This window comes from Entelurus aequoreus, linkage group LG09 (assembly GCF_033978785.1).
Source record: "Entelurus aequoreus isolate RoL-2023_Sb linkage group LG09, RoL_Eaeq_v1.1, whole genome shotgun sequence".
Classification (NCBI taxonomy): domain Eukaryota; kingdom Metazoa; phylum Chordata; class Actinopteri; order Syngnathiformes; family Syngnathidae; genus Entelurus; species Entelurus aequoreus.
The window spans coordinates 13582846-13598857 of record NC_084739.1 but is presented as its reverse complement, the minus strand read 5'-3'; the positions used below and the strand labels follow the sequence as shown (position 1 = coordinate 13598857).

The following is a 16012-nucleotide window of genomic DNA, read 5'->3' as shown; positions in this document are numbered from 1 at the left end:
ACAAAATGTAGTGCTTTTTATTTTGACACATTGTTTGGGTTATGGGAAAAAGTGTTTTTTGTTATTAATAGTGCTGACGAGTGAATCATTTTTTAAAATCCGATTAATCACACTTTTGAGTTTGGTTTAATCATGATTAATCACAGGCTATTACTTGCTTGCTTAAAGGGGAACTGCACTTTTTGGGGGGAATTTTGCCTGTCGTTCACAATCATTATGAAAGACATGACGGACGTATTTGTTTTTTTAATGCGTTCTAAATATTAAATAAACGTAAATAAAAGTCTGCTTACAGCGTAGCCAATGGGTGGTCCTCTGTTCCGCCCATAAAATCCAATAAATAATCATTCAAAAAGTGCCAACAATACTCCAATAGTGAAGTATGAGTGATTTTGCAGGGTTTCCCTTCCCCGCCAAGATGCCTGTGGCGGTGGAGGTGTGGTTATGGGCGTGGCCACAATGACTTCCTCAAGTAATTTGCTATGAGGATATGATTTTCTTTAAAAAGGTTTAAAAAAAATGGATGCATACATTTAAAACAAATCTGTCTTTATTCATTAGTATTAACATATATATTTTTTTGCGTTTTGCCATATTTTCAATTGTTGCTGCTTTTTGTACAAGGTATTTTGTTGAGATTTTTTCAAGAGTTTACAGACTTTTAACAACTTTTTTTCAAAATTGAAAACAACTAGCAACAAATCTAGCATCTTCTTCTGGTGTTATTATAGAATGCACTCGTGTTTAGAGACTCGATGTCCCTGACTAAAGAGAGCATGACGTCACACTTGCTTGGCGCTGTTGCTCCAGTTGGACTTTCTCTGCTTAAATATTGATATTTGCACATTTTGCAGATGGCTGTCCGCGGGTATATCTGCAATATATATAAAAATCACGTCCACATGCTGACGACGCTCCAGACAATGGCGTGCGTTTTGTCTACATCCGGTTTCGGTAGCGCGGTTTTTGGTGATCAAAGTATTTTTCCGGTGGTTAAGTTTCTGGTACATCACTTGTCAATAGTGCGCAAATAATAGGTTATATATATATATACATATATATCAATTCATACTGTAACGACCTGCTGTTTGTGTGGTTTGGATTTGATGTCAGTTTTTCCCATGTTTACAAACACACCGTCCGTGCCTGAAAGGTGATTAGCAAAGATTGAGGAAGAATTGTTGTTTTTTTGTCCGGGGAAGCGCGGTCTCTCCAGACAAAAGTGTGTACACGGGAGGTAAAACCTGTTGGAATTGTGCCGTTTGTTATCATAAGATTGGTCATAAAAGTTAAACAAAGCGTCGGACTTTGTGTGATTTCTTCTGGGGGTTACAATATATTATATTACTTTAATTCGTTTTCCATAAAAAATTAAAAAATAGCCTTTTTTTTTTCAAGGTGCGGCGGTAATAACATTAAGGGGAAAACCTGTATTGTTATTATAAGCACTAACATAGACAAACTATTTATAGCGGCGACCTGATCACTACCGTGTGTCCCTATGTTTACATCATCGAGTGGTCTAATATTCCTCGCTTCTCTGCTCCTTGGAAGTCTATTGTAGATCATAAATCATGCCTCTCACCTGGAAAGTAGATGGCTGAGGATGTAATACGACAAATTGGTACACTTTGACAGCCATTTAGGACCCGAAACTGGCGAGAACAACGCGAAAGAACACTTGGTTGCCCCGTTCCTTCAAGAGGATTATGAGACATTTTTTATCTAAACGGGAATATATATGAACATCCTAGCAGTCGGCATCCTAATGACAGCAGACATTGCCCAGTAAGTGATGTTTTATTATGTTTGTTTGCTCTCATGAAGTCTGCAGTGAGTAATAATCAGTGATGAAGAAAAAAAACAATTGTTGTGATGCGCTTTTTAAATTAATGCGCCGTGTCTGCTTAAAATGATCAAAATACGTAAATATTAAATACTATTATAAATGTGTCCGTTACTACATTACATCCTACAGCAGGGGTGGGCAATTAATTTTTACCGGGGGCCGCATGAGCAACCCGAGCACTGCTGGAGGGCCACATCGACAATATTTCAATTAAATTTTGCTCAATATTATTTTTGATATATACCGTAAGATAAATAATAATAATAATAATAATAATTAATAATAATAATAGTAATACTTCAACATAGTGTGTGTAACAGCATTCCATGACTAATATAAATAAATTAACATTAATAATAAATGACAGTAAAATAAGCACACGTATGACTGAGGAGTCATAGTGTAACTCTGTGTGGTGTTTGAGTTGTCCGACTTTTTGTGTGGCCATAAACGCACCAGTGGTTTAGTGGTATGCGTGTTGGTGACAGATGACAAGTTGGTTTTGGCCTGGTTTGTACGGCAGAAAATGACTAGTTTTTCGAGATAGAATTGTTTTACTCATGTTTTTGGTGTGGTTGTGTCCGAATATAAACAGTTTTGCTCAATAAAGTGATCGACATAATTCCTGTCCTCGAAGCATCTCGATAGACGTTACAATAATTGAACGGTGTTCAATTGAACGGTGTTGACGAACACCGTTAGGGCCGATTGTTGTCACTGTCACTCAAAGTTGCATTGCAAAATTACATAGAATAAATATGTTTATTTTGTTTAGAATTCAGATGGGATTTGATTTGGTGCGCGGCATATATTTGCTGCGCGCAGCAGACGCTTGAGCAGTGCGCAATTGCGCAGGCGCACACCTTAGAGGGAACGTTGCTTTGCAGTCCATGTCTTGTTGGAAACACGGCATTCCTCATCAACTTTTCTCTTTTTAGCGTCTCGGGTGTAAACCGTGCATCACTTGTCGCTGCATGTGCACCTTCACTCGCAGGTTACACACGGACACACGCCCATAAATAATACTTTTCAAAATAAAAGCAGCACAGTTGTATTGCGCGCACGACATAGATGTTTTTTCAACTTTATTTTGTAATTAATGATTGCAGCTGTTCACATTCACTCACAATCACGCACACGCATACGTCCACACGGAAGTAATACAAATAACGATTTTCAAAACAAAAGCAGCACCGTTGTATTGCACACTCAACATAGATACTTTTTCAAATGTATTTTGTAATTTATAATTGGCCTCACGCGGGCCGGACAGGGACGCACAAAGGGCCGGATGTGGCCCGCGGGCCGCAGAATGCCCAGGTCTGTCCTACAGCATGTATACAAAACCTCAATGGAGGTGTTTGGATGTTTTTTTAAGGGCTTTGTAGGCAGAATAGAGCAGCTCCTGTAGGCTCCATTGTAAACAGACTTTTGATCACATTTCTTAAATATTTAAGAATGCATAAAAAAATAACATCCATCGTTATGTCTTTCGTAATGATTGTGAATAGGCAAAATTCCCCCCAAAAAGTGCAGTTCCACATTGCTTAATTTACATTCAATTTTTAAAAAAAAACTATATTTGGACACAAATGCAATTTCCTTATCAGAATGCCATTCAGGAAATGGTTTGAAAATGTTTAGTCCACTTGACTGCACTACATTTATTTGCTCAAAACAAGTTGTATTTAATGTCCAGTCAGGGTGTATTTTGGAGTGAAATTTGCCAGCAAACACACCGGTCGGAGTCTCCGCACTCATCTTTGCACTGACATATGCATTGACCTGACCACTGACCGGATAACAACCCATTACGCCTTTAAAGTAACCATCCATGGTTAAGCTAAAATAGCAAGACAGTCAAAATAAATTCCACGATTACTGCGACAACTGTTTATTAATCACATGAGTTAGCTTGTTATTTTTGGCAGTTCTAGCTATAACTAATGCATTTTATGACCACTAAGTACTTTCAAGATACTCTTAAAGGGGAACTACACTTTTTTTTTTTTTTTTTTTTTTGCCCATTGTTTACAATCATCATGAAAGACATGTCGCCGTATGTATTTTTTTAATGCATTTTAATATTAAATAAATGCAATCAAAAGTCTGCTTACAATGGAGCCTATAGGAGCCACTCTATTTTGCCTATAAAAGCCCTTAAAAAACGTCTGAACACCTCAATTAAGGTTTTATATACATAATGTAAGTATGTATTTAATGTAGTAACAGGTACGTTTATAATAATATTTTATATTTATGTATTTTGTTAATTTTAAGCATACGCGGTGCATTAATTTCAAAAACGCATCACAACGTTCGCTTTTTTACCACTGCATTACTGATTATTACTCAATGCAGGCTATATGAGAGCCAACAAACATGATAAAACATCACTTACAGTACAATATATGCTGTCATTAGGATGCTGACTGATATAACCTTGTTATATTCCCATTTAGATGAAGAATTACTCACAATTTTTCGCGAAGAAAAGGGTGGAGGAGCCAACCGTCTTTTTGTGTCGTTGTCGTCATTTCCTGGTCTAAATTAGCTGTCAAAGTGTACCAACTTGTTGGAATACGCCCTCAGCCTTCTTTTATCCAGGTGAGAGACATGATTTATGATCTAGAACATACTTGCCAACCTTGAGACCTCCAATATCGGGAGGTGGGGTGGGGTGGGGGGGGTGGGGGGGGTTATTTACAGCTAAAATTCACCAACTCGAGTATTTCATATATATTTCATATATAAATATATAAATATATATATATATATATATATGAAATACTTGACTTTCAGGGAATTCTAGCTATATATATATATATATATATATATATATATATATATATATATATATATATATATATATATATATATATATATATATATATATATATATATATATATATATATATATATATATATATTTATTTATTTTATTTACATAGAAAAAAAAAAAAAAAACTTGAATTTCAGTGTTCCGGTTGCTATCCATTAGATGGCAGTATTGTCCTGTTTAACTTCTCCGTTCATGATGAGTATATCATTTCGGCCACCGTGTTCAATGGAGAAGTCTGTTCTACAAAATTTACAGGCAACATACACCTTCCCCTTCGAACTGTCCTGGATGAACTGAAATTCTTGTTTCCATTCGTTTTGGAACTTGCAAGCGTATTTCTTCGTCTTGCTCGTCGACGGCATCGCCATGTCTGTAATTTCCTCGTTCTTCTGCTTCGTCTCCTTGTTGTGTGCGCAGTTGTGCACTCTACTCTCTAAAAGCCCTAGATGTTATGACGTCATTGGGCAGGCAAGCTGTTTATATTGTGGGAAAGCGGACGTGAGAACAGGCTGTCCCCACTCAGTCTCAGGTCCGCATTGAGCTGGAGGGGGCGTGGCCTCCAGCTCCGGCTGAATACCGGGAGTTTGTCGGGAGAAAATCTCTGCCGGGAGGTTGTCGGGAGAGGCGCTGAATACCGGGATTCTCCCGCTAAAAACGGGAGGGTTGGCAAGTATGATCTAGAATAAAGTTTGACGAGCAAGGAAACGAGGAAGCAGCTGATTAGTTGATCATGTCATCATTGTATCAGGGCGCCGCTAGAAATAGTTTGTCTGCGTTAGCGCTTATAATACCAATATCACTAATACTTGGTTAATTTTCAAGTCACGAAATGTAAATTGAGTATTGTTGGCGCTTTTTGGATGGTTATTTATTGGATTTTATGGGCGGCTGTAAGCAGACTTTTATTTACGTTTATTTCTGAGTTGGAATGCATAAAAAAAAAATACATCTGTCGTCATGTCTTTTATAATGATTGTGAACAATAGGCAAAATTCCCAAAAAAGTGCAGTTCCCCTTTAATATGGTGTTTTTTAAGGCATAATATACCATTGCTTTGAAAAGCCAATAAATGCTGCAAAATAGTCCGGCACAGAAAGAAATGACAGCACATAATCCTGACTGTCCTTGAGGCTGCTCCATTTATAAGCCATTGACCTATATCCCTGATAATAATTAATTTCTTTGCTCATGTACTTGGGTGACCGCAAGAGATGCGCCACAGATTAATTAATCGAATTAGACTGCGGAATACAAGGGTTTTAGGCAATTGCATTGAATGGTGAATGACTCACAGGGTAAGATGTCTCTGTAGCGGTTCTTGTCTCTGTTCTCAGGGGCTTTTCCCATCAGACAGTCGTCAGAAGGCTTCAGGTGCTCCAGAGCCTGTAATGAGGTTAGTGTGTGACACATTTAAGGTACTATTATTAACGCAATACATGCTTCGAAAACATTCAGTTCAAAACCCACCATGAATTCTTTGATCAGTTCCTGCTGGTCTAGTTGATGCTGCAGTATCTGAATGAGGGCTTTGACCCTGGATCCTGAATACTGGTTGCTTCCCGTCGGGCTAATGAGGGCTAAACTGGCCAGTTCCTCCTCTGTTACTATAGGAGGGCCTGGGAAGGAGGGAATAAGATGAAATATATCAATCAATGAAGCAATTCTCATGAGTGTGCTAGTCACCTGTCTGGGACGAGGTCATTTGATGACCAGCGACGTCAAACACGTCGTCTGTGTCTTCTTCGCTGCTCCAGCCGTCCGATTGGGGTTTCCGGGTGCCTTTGCAGGACCGGTCCAACAGTTTGGTCACAATTTGTCTCCTGGGGGAGTCAGGGGGTAGGGGGTGAGACCAGACCATTTTTGTTTTTACTCTTCTGGGAGGAGAAGGTGAAATCATGCAAGGCTGAGCTTCCTTTCCCTGCAATTTTTCCACCTAAAACGCAGTATACAAAATAATGCTAAGATATCTATGCAAGTGGTCATTGTTTGTGAGTAATTTGACTAGAAGGTCTCGCCTTCCCTTCAATTGAGAGAATAATTATACACTCTCACGCCACTTCATTAGATACAGCTGCATAATGAGATTCAATACAAAAGATTTATTCTTAAAGGGGTCATTTTATGATATATTTTTCTACAAAAGAAAGGTTTATAGTCGTCCAACACCTTCAATCACTGTCCCTGAAAACCTCAAATAAAGCCAAAAATCTTGGGGTTATTTTAGATTCTGATTTACATTTCGACAGTCACATCAAATCAGTAACAAAATCGGCCTACTATCACCTCAAAAATGTAAAAAGACTTAGAGGGCTCATGTCAGCTCAAGACTTTGAAAAACTTGTACATGCCTTTATTACCAGTAGGCTAGACTATTGTAATGGTCTCCTTGCAGGTCTTCCCAAAAAAACTGTCAGGCAGCTACAGCTTGTTCAGAACGCTGCTGCTAGAGTTCTAACAAAGACCAAAAAACGTGAGCACATTACACCAATTCTTAAATCCTTACATTGGCTCCCTGTACATCAGAGAATAGATTTCAAAATCCTCCTGCTCACATATAAATCACTACATGGTCTAGGGCCCAAGTATATCACTGATATGCTCCCACTATATAAGCCCTCTAGATCACTAAGATCTTCTGAGACCAATCTGTTAGCGGTTCCAAGAGTAAACTCAAATCAAGGGAGATCATCATTCAGTCACTCTGCAACAAATAGCTGGAATAAACTTCCTGAAGATGTCAGACTTTCCCCAACTCTGACTACTTTTAAAACTAGACTGAAGACTTTTATGTTCACCTTAGCTTTCAGCTAAATCTTTTAATCTTTTAACTTTTAACGTCTGCACTGTTTTTATTTTTATTGTCTGCATTTTAATTTTGTTTTTATTTTCTTTCATTTCACTTTGTTGTCTGTGAAGCACTTTGAGTCTGCCTTGTGTATGAAAAGCGCTATACAAATAAAGTTGCCTTGCCTTGCCTTGCCTTGCCTACATTTAAAACACCTCATGTAGTGGTCTACATAACATGTAATTGTGGATCTTTGGTCAAAATTTTGCCTGCATCTTGTTTTGCAGACCATCATCGAGGCACTTTATGACCGTCTCTTCAGGTTGTGCCGTTTTATTCTCGTCTTCTCCCCGTCAGCCATGTTGTAGTTTTTAGTGCTTCCATATGGAGTCTACAGACAAATATGAGTTTGAACTACAGTTGTCCCGATACCAATATTTTAGTAGCGGTACCAAAATGTATTTCGATACTTTTTGAGAATTTTCTGTATTTTTCTAAATAAAGGGGACCACAAAAAAATTGCTTTATTTTAACAAAAAATCTTAGGGTACATTAAACATATGTTATTGCAATTGAAGAACAATTTTGTCTTTAAATAAAATAGTGAACATACTGGAAAATTTGTCTTTTAGTAGTAAGTAAGCAAACAAGGGCTCCTAATTAGTCTGCTGACGCATGCAGTAACATATTGTGTCATTTATCATTCTATTATTTTGTCAACATTATGAGGAACAATTTGTAAAAAAAAAAACATTAATCCACTTGTTCATTTACTGTTAATATCTGCTTACTTTCTGTTTTAACATGTTCTATCTAAACTTCTGTTAAAATTTAATAATCACTTATTCTTCTGTTGTTTGATACTTTACATTAGTTTTGGATGATACCACAAATTTAGGTATCAATCCGATACCAAGTCGTTACAGTATGGTATTTTTTTTGTCATAAAAAAATACAATCATGTGTCCTTATGGACTGTATCCCTGCAGACTGTATTGATCTATATTGATATATAATGTAGGAACCACAAATATTAATAACAGAAAGAAACAACCCTTTTGTGTGAATGAGTGTAAATGGGGGAGGGAGGTTTTTTGGGTTGGTGCACTAATTGTAAGTGTATCTTGTGTTTTTTATGTTGATTTAATTTAAAAAAAAATAATAATAATAATAATAATAATAATTTCTTGTGCGGCCCGGTACCAATCGATCCACGGACCGGTACTGGGCCGCGGCCCGATGGTTGGGGACCACTGTCTTAAAGTACCTGTTCCTGAGGGCGTTTCAGTGTTATAACTTCACCTTTATTGTTAGTTTTTAAGCCAAAATGCGTCCGTTCTCCCTTTTCTGTCGACACACCTTGTCTGCTTGTAAGTACTCTGTGATTATGCGCTGCCGAACATGCTCCTCTGCTCGCAAAACCAGCAATGTCATAACGTGATGATGCGCCGTCATGCCCGGGAACCGGTACTTTTCAAACGGAGTATAGTACCGCGATATTATACCAGTACAACCCTAGTTTGAACTTTACGCTACTTTGCATTAGAAATGGCAGCAGCAGAGGATTTTAGCATGCATGTGCATAGAATAGAATATACCTAATTTATCCCCCAACAAAAAGAGGAAAAAATAAAGAACTTATTAACTACAATTTTGGACTACAACTGAATAAAAATAGCAGACTGGCGCAAATCACTTTGGGTAAATTTCTACCATATATGGAGTTATCCGCTGACGTAACTAAGGCAAAATCCGTCACAATTGTCTCAAATTGCCAAGATTGGTTAATAAATATCCCCACCACACTGCAAAAACTGAAATCTAAGTAAGATTAAATATCTCAAATAAGGGCGATATTTGCTTATTTTCTGTCTGATAAGATAATTCCTCTCACTAAGCAGATTTTATGTTAGAGTGTTTTACTTGTTTTAAGTGTTTTGGTCCTAAATGATCTCAGTAAGATATTACAGCTCGTAGCTAAGATTTTATGACCTATATTGAGTAAAACATGCTTGAAACTAGAATATCAACTGTTGCAAAGCTGTGTCATCAACACTCACAAGTATAAAACTACTTTTTTAAAGTAATAATTTCTTACTTCAAGCATGAACAAAAAAATCATGATGCCGAGCGCATATCATTATGTCAAGATAATGGCACTAGCATTTGCTTAATTTAAGAATAGTTTTCAACATATTGAGCAAAAAGGTCTCTTTTTTTTCTACCAAGAAAAGTGCACTTGTTATTAGTGAGAATATACTTATTTTAAGGTATTTTTGGGTCCATTGAAGTTAGCTCATTTTACTTGTTTTGGAAAGTCTTGACAAGCCGAATTTTCTTGTTCTATTGGCAGATAATTTTGCTTAGTTCAAATAAAATACCCCTCATTTTTGTATTTTTTTTTCTTTCTTGTTTTTGAACACTGACTTTTTGCAGTGCATGCCTCCAAGTTTGAGTTCAAATTTTGGGGAGTTATGCGGATCCCAAATAGACAAAACCAGGTACCATCAGGTAAGAAAAGTTGTTTTTACACAAAAGGACCCCTTTAAAAAGACAGTGTGGTTGTCGTTCGCAGTGGTGCACAACTGCACGGCATCATACTGCACTGCTCTTGGTTTCCATAATGTTGTGGCCAAAGAGTGTAAAATATAACGCTATCTTACTGCTAAATACATTTATATTTTTAATGGGGTTTTCACGTCACGTATTACATGATGTACAGTTGAGTCTAACAGGAGATTATCATGGTCTATCAATTCAAGCGTCAACATTCCCCCCAAGGTGGTGCTTTTATTCATTGCTCTTTGTTGCCTCCCTGTGAGGAAATGGAGAACTACAGCACAACGCTCAAGGTGAGGTGGCAAAACTACTTGTCCTTTTCCCAATGACTACTGACTGGGTACATGAATTGTAAAAATGGCATTTTAGAAGCTACTACCTGTCAGAAGCTCCGTGCAACATTTCAGTGACGTTCAGTGACGGGCAGCAAGCTTGGTGAGAAGGAGTGCTGTCACAGCTCTCCTAATGACACGGAGCAGCAGGCCAAGGATGCAAGCATTAGTATCAAGGTATAGACAACACTTTTGGTTCATGAACTTTATGAGTGGTCATACCTCATCGAGTGCCGTTTCATCCGTCACCACGGTCAGTTGTCGTGGAGGAGGAGGAGGCGTGGTGACTAACACACCCGATTCATTAAACACACACTCAGCAGTCGGTTCTGAAACGACCAAAATGTTTGAAAGATCATAAATGCTTACCACCTTTATTCAATTTACCACTGAGTCTCTTATAGTTGCAGGAAAACTAACGCAGGGGTCTAAAATAAAAACAGCTGTGGCTGTAGGCAAGCTCCCGATGTAAATAATAGGGCTGGAACTAACGGTTATTTTGATAGTTGATTAGTCATCAACTATCATAACGATTAGTCGACTAGTTGGATAATAAAGTAATAAAGTAATGTATTCGGAAAGTATAAATAACAACTAATGAATATAAAATACAAATTACTGCAAAATGTAAGTGTAAAAAAAACACATGATTTATACATTTTCAGAATGTTAATGGTCTAATATTAAACAAAAAAACAATCTGAAGTTATCTTTATTTTTAAGTTATCTACTCAGTGGCCTAGTGCAGTGGTCCCCAACCTTTTTGTAGCCGCGGACCGGTCAACGCTTGAAAATTTGTCCCACGGACCGGGTTTTATTTATTTATTTATTTTAATTAATTAATTTTTTTCATAAAGAAATACAATCATGTGTGCTTACGGACTGTATCAATGCAGACTGTATTGATCTATATTGATATATAATCTATATATTGTGTTTTTTATGTTGATTTAATTTTAAAAAATATATATATATGTATATATATATTTTTATTATTTTTTTAAATTTCTTGTGCGGCCCGGTACCAATCGGTCCGCGGACCGGTACCGGGCCGTGGCCCGGTGGTTGGGGACCACTGGCCTAGTGGGTAGAGTGTCCGCACTGAGATCGGTAGGTCGTGAGTTCAAACCCCGGTCGAGTCATACCAAAGACTATAAAAATGCGACCCATTACCTCCCTGCTTGGCACTCAGCATCAAGGGTTGGAATTGGGGGTTAAATCACCAAAAATGATTCCCGGGCGCGGCACCGCTGCTGCCCACAGCTCCCCTCACCTCCCAGGGGGTGAACAAGGGGATGGGTCAAATGCAGAGGACGAATTTCACCACACCTAGTGTGCGTGTGACAATCATTGGTACTTTAACTTTTAAGTGTACACATATTTAATAGCTGTAATTTTTCCATCCACTTCTAAATGCAGCTTAAGTAATTTTAGGCACAAAAAATATGACTAATTCATTCATAAGCATTCATTTATACTGTAACTGTGCTGCTCACTCAGCTGCTACATAAATTAAAATGACTATTACAATGTTGTCCATTTAAAAGATAGGAAAGGCAAAGTGCTAAAAAAAAAACCTTGTTAAGGTAATTAAAATAACTGTTAAAATAGCAGCAATGAAAACAAACAACAAAATACAAAGTCAAACTTCCTCTAAAACGGGGGTGTCAAACTCATTTTAGCTCAGGGGCCACATGGAGGAACATCTATTCCCAAGCAGGCTGGACTGGTAAAATCATGGCATGATAACTTAAAAATAAAGATGACTTCAGATTGTTTTTTTGTTTAATATTAGACCAATCACATTCTGAAAATGTACAAATCTTGGGTTTTTTACACTTACGTGTTGCAGTTAATTGTGTTGTATATTCATTAGTTGTTATTTATACTTTCTGAATATTTTTTGTGATAATGTCCATTAGTCAAATAGGTGGAATTGAGTCTGGCAGAAATTCAAAGTGCTCCCGTTGGTGTTAATTTGTAATCTGTCAGAAAATGAAATTAATGTAATTTACTCATTTTCCTCAACTGATTAACTAAAATTGTGTGGTTTATTCTGTACAAATGTAGCATCATCTACAACAAAACCTGCGAATTTGGACTAATTTCATTTATCACACGTGAAGTAAGAACACATAATACATAACACATATTATTTCAGAATATTTATGTGCGCCCAGAAAATGTGTCCCCAGTCATAAGTACAACACGAAATGCAGATTATCAATTTGTATACTATAAATAATAAGCAGCGTAAGTAGGTAGTGTCCAAACACAGAAGTGTTGCCTCTATCCTGACTGCTGTTGTTGTGTGTTGTTACCGCGCTGGGAGGACGTTAATGAAACTGCCTAACAATAAACCCACATAAGAAACCAAGAACTCGCCCTCGATCATTCTACAGTTATAACGTGATTGGGCAGGCACGCTGTTTATATTGTGGGAAAGCGGACGTGAAAACAGACTGTCGCCGCTGTCCCCACTCAGGTCCGCATTGAGCTGGAGGGGCGTGGCCTCCAGCTCTGGCTGAATTCCGGGAGTTTATCGGGAGAAAATTTCTTCCGGGAGGTTATCGGGAGAGGCGCTGAATTCCGGAAGTCTCCCGGTAAGACCGGGAGGGTTGGCAAGTATGGTGGTAGGGGACACAAAGAATTGCTCTGGTGACATCCAGTGGACACATTTAGAAACAGCAGTTTCTTTCATTCAAAAATGTCAGCTCATTTTTATGCTTAGCAAACTCATCTCCTGTTGGTGGGCCTGATTCGGCCCGCGGGCCGTACCTTTGACACCCCTGCTCTAAAAGAAAAGCATTTTGTGATGTTTCAAAAGCTGCACACTGGTATATTGACTCTTGATTACCTCTTGGCAGTTTTAGCAGTCTAATAGACTCAATGTGTAGAATTATATATTTGATTCATTCTTAAAATGTTGGCTTTTTAATAGATTGTATGTTTAATCTTATGGTACCTCAACATTGGTGCCTGTCTGTCTGTGTGTGTGTCTCTGTGTGTATGTGCACGGTTGATTGATTGATTGATTGAGACTTTTATTAGTAGATTGCACTGTACAGTACATATTCCGTACAATTGACCACTAAATGGTAACACCCGAATAATTAATTAATTAATGTGCCTTTTAAAATTTTTGTAATTGTATTTAGATTGACGTAGACAAAGTTTAGCTGGCTGACTTGGGACAAAATGATAGTTAGTTATTTTTCACACAACTTTGTCTCACACTTGTTAGCTAGCTAGCAAGGTACAAGCTAACACTCTTACCGAGGTTGAGACCGCGTCCTCCCTCCAGACGTCCGACATCATGTCTTTGATTTAAATGCTCGCGTATCACAGATGTACTGCCATAAAAACCAACTGCGCTTTCCAAAATGAGCAAGGTATTCATGTTTTTAACAAGATTAGAGGAAATGTTCCCACACTTTACATGTTATCACTGGCGATGTTTTTACGAGTGGCGGCGCAGATGACTTCACGACTATTGTCGACAAATACAACTGTCGGCTACAAATTTTATTGTCAACATTGGTAGATAATGTCGACTAATTGTTGCAGCTCTAGTAAATAACTACCGTATTTTTCGGACTATAAGTCGCAGTTTTTTTCATAGTTTGGCCGGGGGTGCGACTTATACTCAGGAGCGACTTATGTGTGAAATTATTAACAAATTACCGTAAAATATCAAATAATATTATTTACCTCATTCACGTAAGAGACTAGACGTATAAGATTTCATGGGATTTAGTGATTAGGAGTGACAGATTGTTTGGTAAACGTATAGCATGTTCTATATGTTATAGTTACTTGGATGACTCTTACCATAATATGTTACGTTAACATACCAGGCACGTTCTCAGTTGGTTATTTATGCGTCATATAACGTACACTTATTCAGCCTGTTGTTCACTATTCTTTATTTATTTTAAATTGCCTTTCAAATGTCTATTCTTGGTGTTGGGTTTTATCAAATAAATTTCCCCAAAAAATGCGACTTATATGTGTTTTTTTCCTTCTTTATTATGCATTTTCGGCCGGTGCGACTTATACTCGGGAGCAACTTATAGTCCGAAAAATACGGTACCTCGCTTCAGTTATCACCTGCTTCCGATTAGCATCCCATCCTCTTGTAGTTTAATAAATGACTTGAGTACAATTACAGGATTACATGCACGGAGCTACACTGTAAAAAAAATTCTGCACAACTTATAGTAAAATTCCGGCAGCTTTGGTTGCCAGGAATTCACTGATGACATTACGGTATGTTGCTGTTGAATCCCTTAATTTTATAGTTGATAACTGTTGCTTACGGTAGATTACTGTGAAAAAATATATATATATTGTTAAAATGTTTACAAAAAAATACATATCATTTCGGGTAAAATACTGGTAGCTGCAGTTGCCAGGAATTCACCGCAAAACAAATTAGGGCCAGTTTTAGTGGGAGGAAGTCGTAGTACCCGGAGAGAACCCACACAGGCACGGGGAGAACATTCAAACTCCACACAGAAAGACCCTTAGCGCGAGAATCGAACCCAGGAACTCCTCATTGTGACGCGTGAGCATTAACCACTGCTCAACCGTGCTTCCCTTTTGCCAATACTAGTATCTGCAAAATGCCTGTGTTTCCAAGACATGTGAGCGGTACATGAGGATTATACTTGAAAGTATTTGTACAACCTTTCACTGGACAACTCACAACACTACCTTCTGCAACATGTTCCTTCAAGTGATCTATTAAAAAAAAAACTTGAATGCTCCCTATCTGTTAAATAACTGCTTGCAATCAGTTCCAATAAAGCTAAACACACAGCGTGGTTTATTTCGATGGAGTTTACAATGAAGCACATAGACATAATCCCTCAAAGTCTTAAACGACTTGCCACAAAAATACAAGAAAACGTGTTGTTAGCCAAAAGTTAACTCGGCTAATGCTTTAACACAAACCCCTAAAATGCTGTACATTGAAATGTTCAAACTGCATTTAATATAGATAAAAGAATACTGTACATTGTAGAGTATTTGCCTGCTTGTGACATTACAGTATTTGCAAATGCATTGTACAATTTTTCATTATTTTCACAGTAAAGTCCTGTGTTTTCTACGTTTTATAACCATAGTCATTTAGGTTATCTACTGTTTCTAGGTTTTCAGGAATCCACTGCATTTACTACTGTGATAAACTTTTTTTAATGGTGTTTTACTATTGCTATTAAACAATTACTTGCCAAACTTTTTAGGGTCATTTTTTACAGTGTAAGCTACATACCAGGCGGGCGCTTCACTGGCTTATTCAGCATAGTGTCTGGTGAGGTTGAAGCATCAGAGGTGGTAACCGGCTGCTCCGCCATGACAGTGTCGGTCTCTGTGGCCATATTGGGTGGTGTGGGTGACTCGGAATAGGTCAGCGGCAGGATGTCTCTGCAGATGGTGAGCTGCACCGTGCCCTCGGCTTTACGCAGAAGATCCACCACTTTACTGTGGCTCAGTCCAGACACAATGACACCATTCACCTAATAAAAAACATGCAGAATCAATGTTTTACCGAAGCTAGACAAACCCACAAAGCAAGATTAAAGGTACACTATTATGCAAATTTGACTTTTTAATACTGCTATAACAGTTAAACGTGTCCT

At 37.9% G+C, this 16012-nt stretch overlaps 1 protein-coding gene across 3 annotated transcripts in view; it reads right to left on the bottom strand.

Annotated features, from left to right (window-relative positions):
- The window catches only part of ptpn20 (protein tyrosine phosphatase non-receptor type 20), an 85774-nt gene that overhangs the window by 12245 nt on the left and 57517 nt on the right, over nt 1–16012 (bottom strand). For all 3 annotated transcript variants that reach the window (XM_062058099.1, XM_062058101.1, XM_062058102.1), the window contains 6 exons: nt 15646–15889; nt 10590–10696; nt 10415–10497; nt 6375–6511; nt 6159–6307; nt 5984–6074 (listed from right to left, as the gene is read on the bottom strand). In XM_062058099.1, the coding sequence (XP_061914083.1) occupies nt 5984–6074; nt 6159–6307; nt 6375–6511; nt 10415–10497; nt 10590–10696; nt 15646–15889 (811 nt within the window). The remainder of the gene's footprint in view (nt 1–5983; nt 6075–6158; nt 6308–6374; nt 6512–10414; nt 10498–10589; nt 10697–15645; nt 15890–16012) is intronic.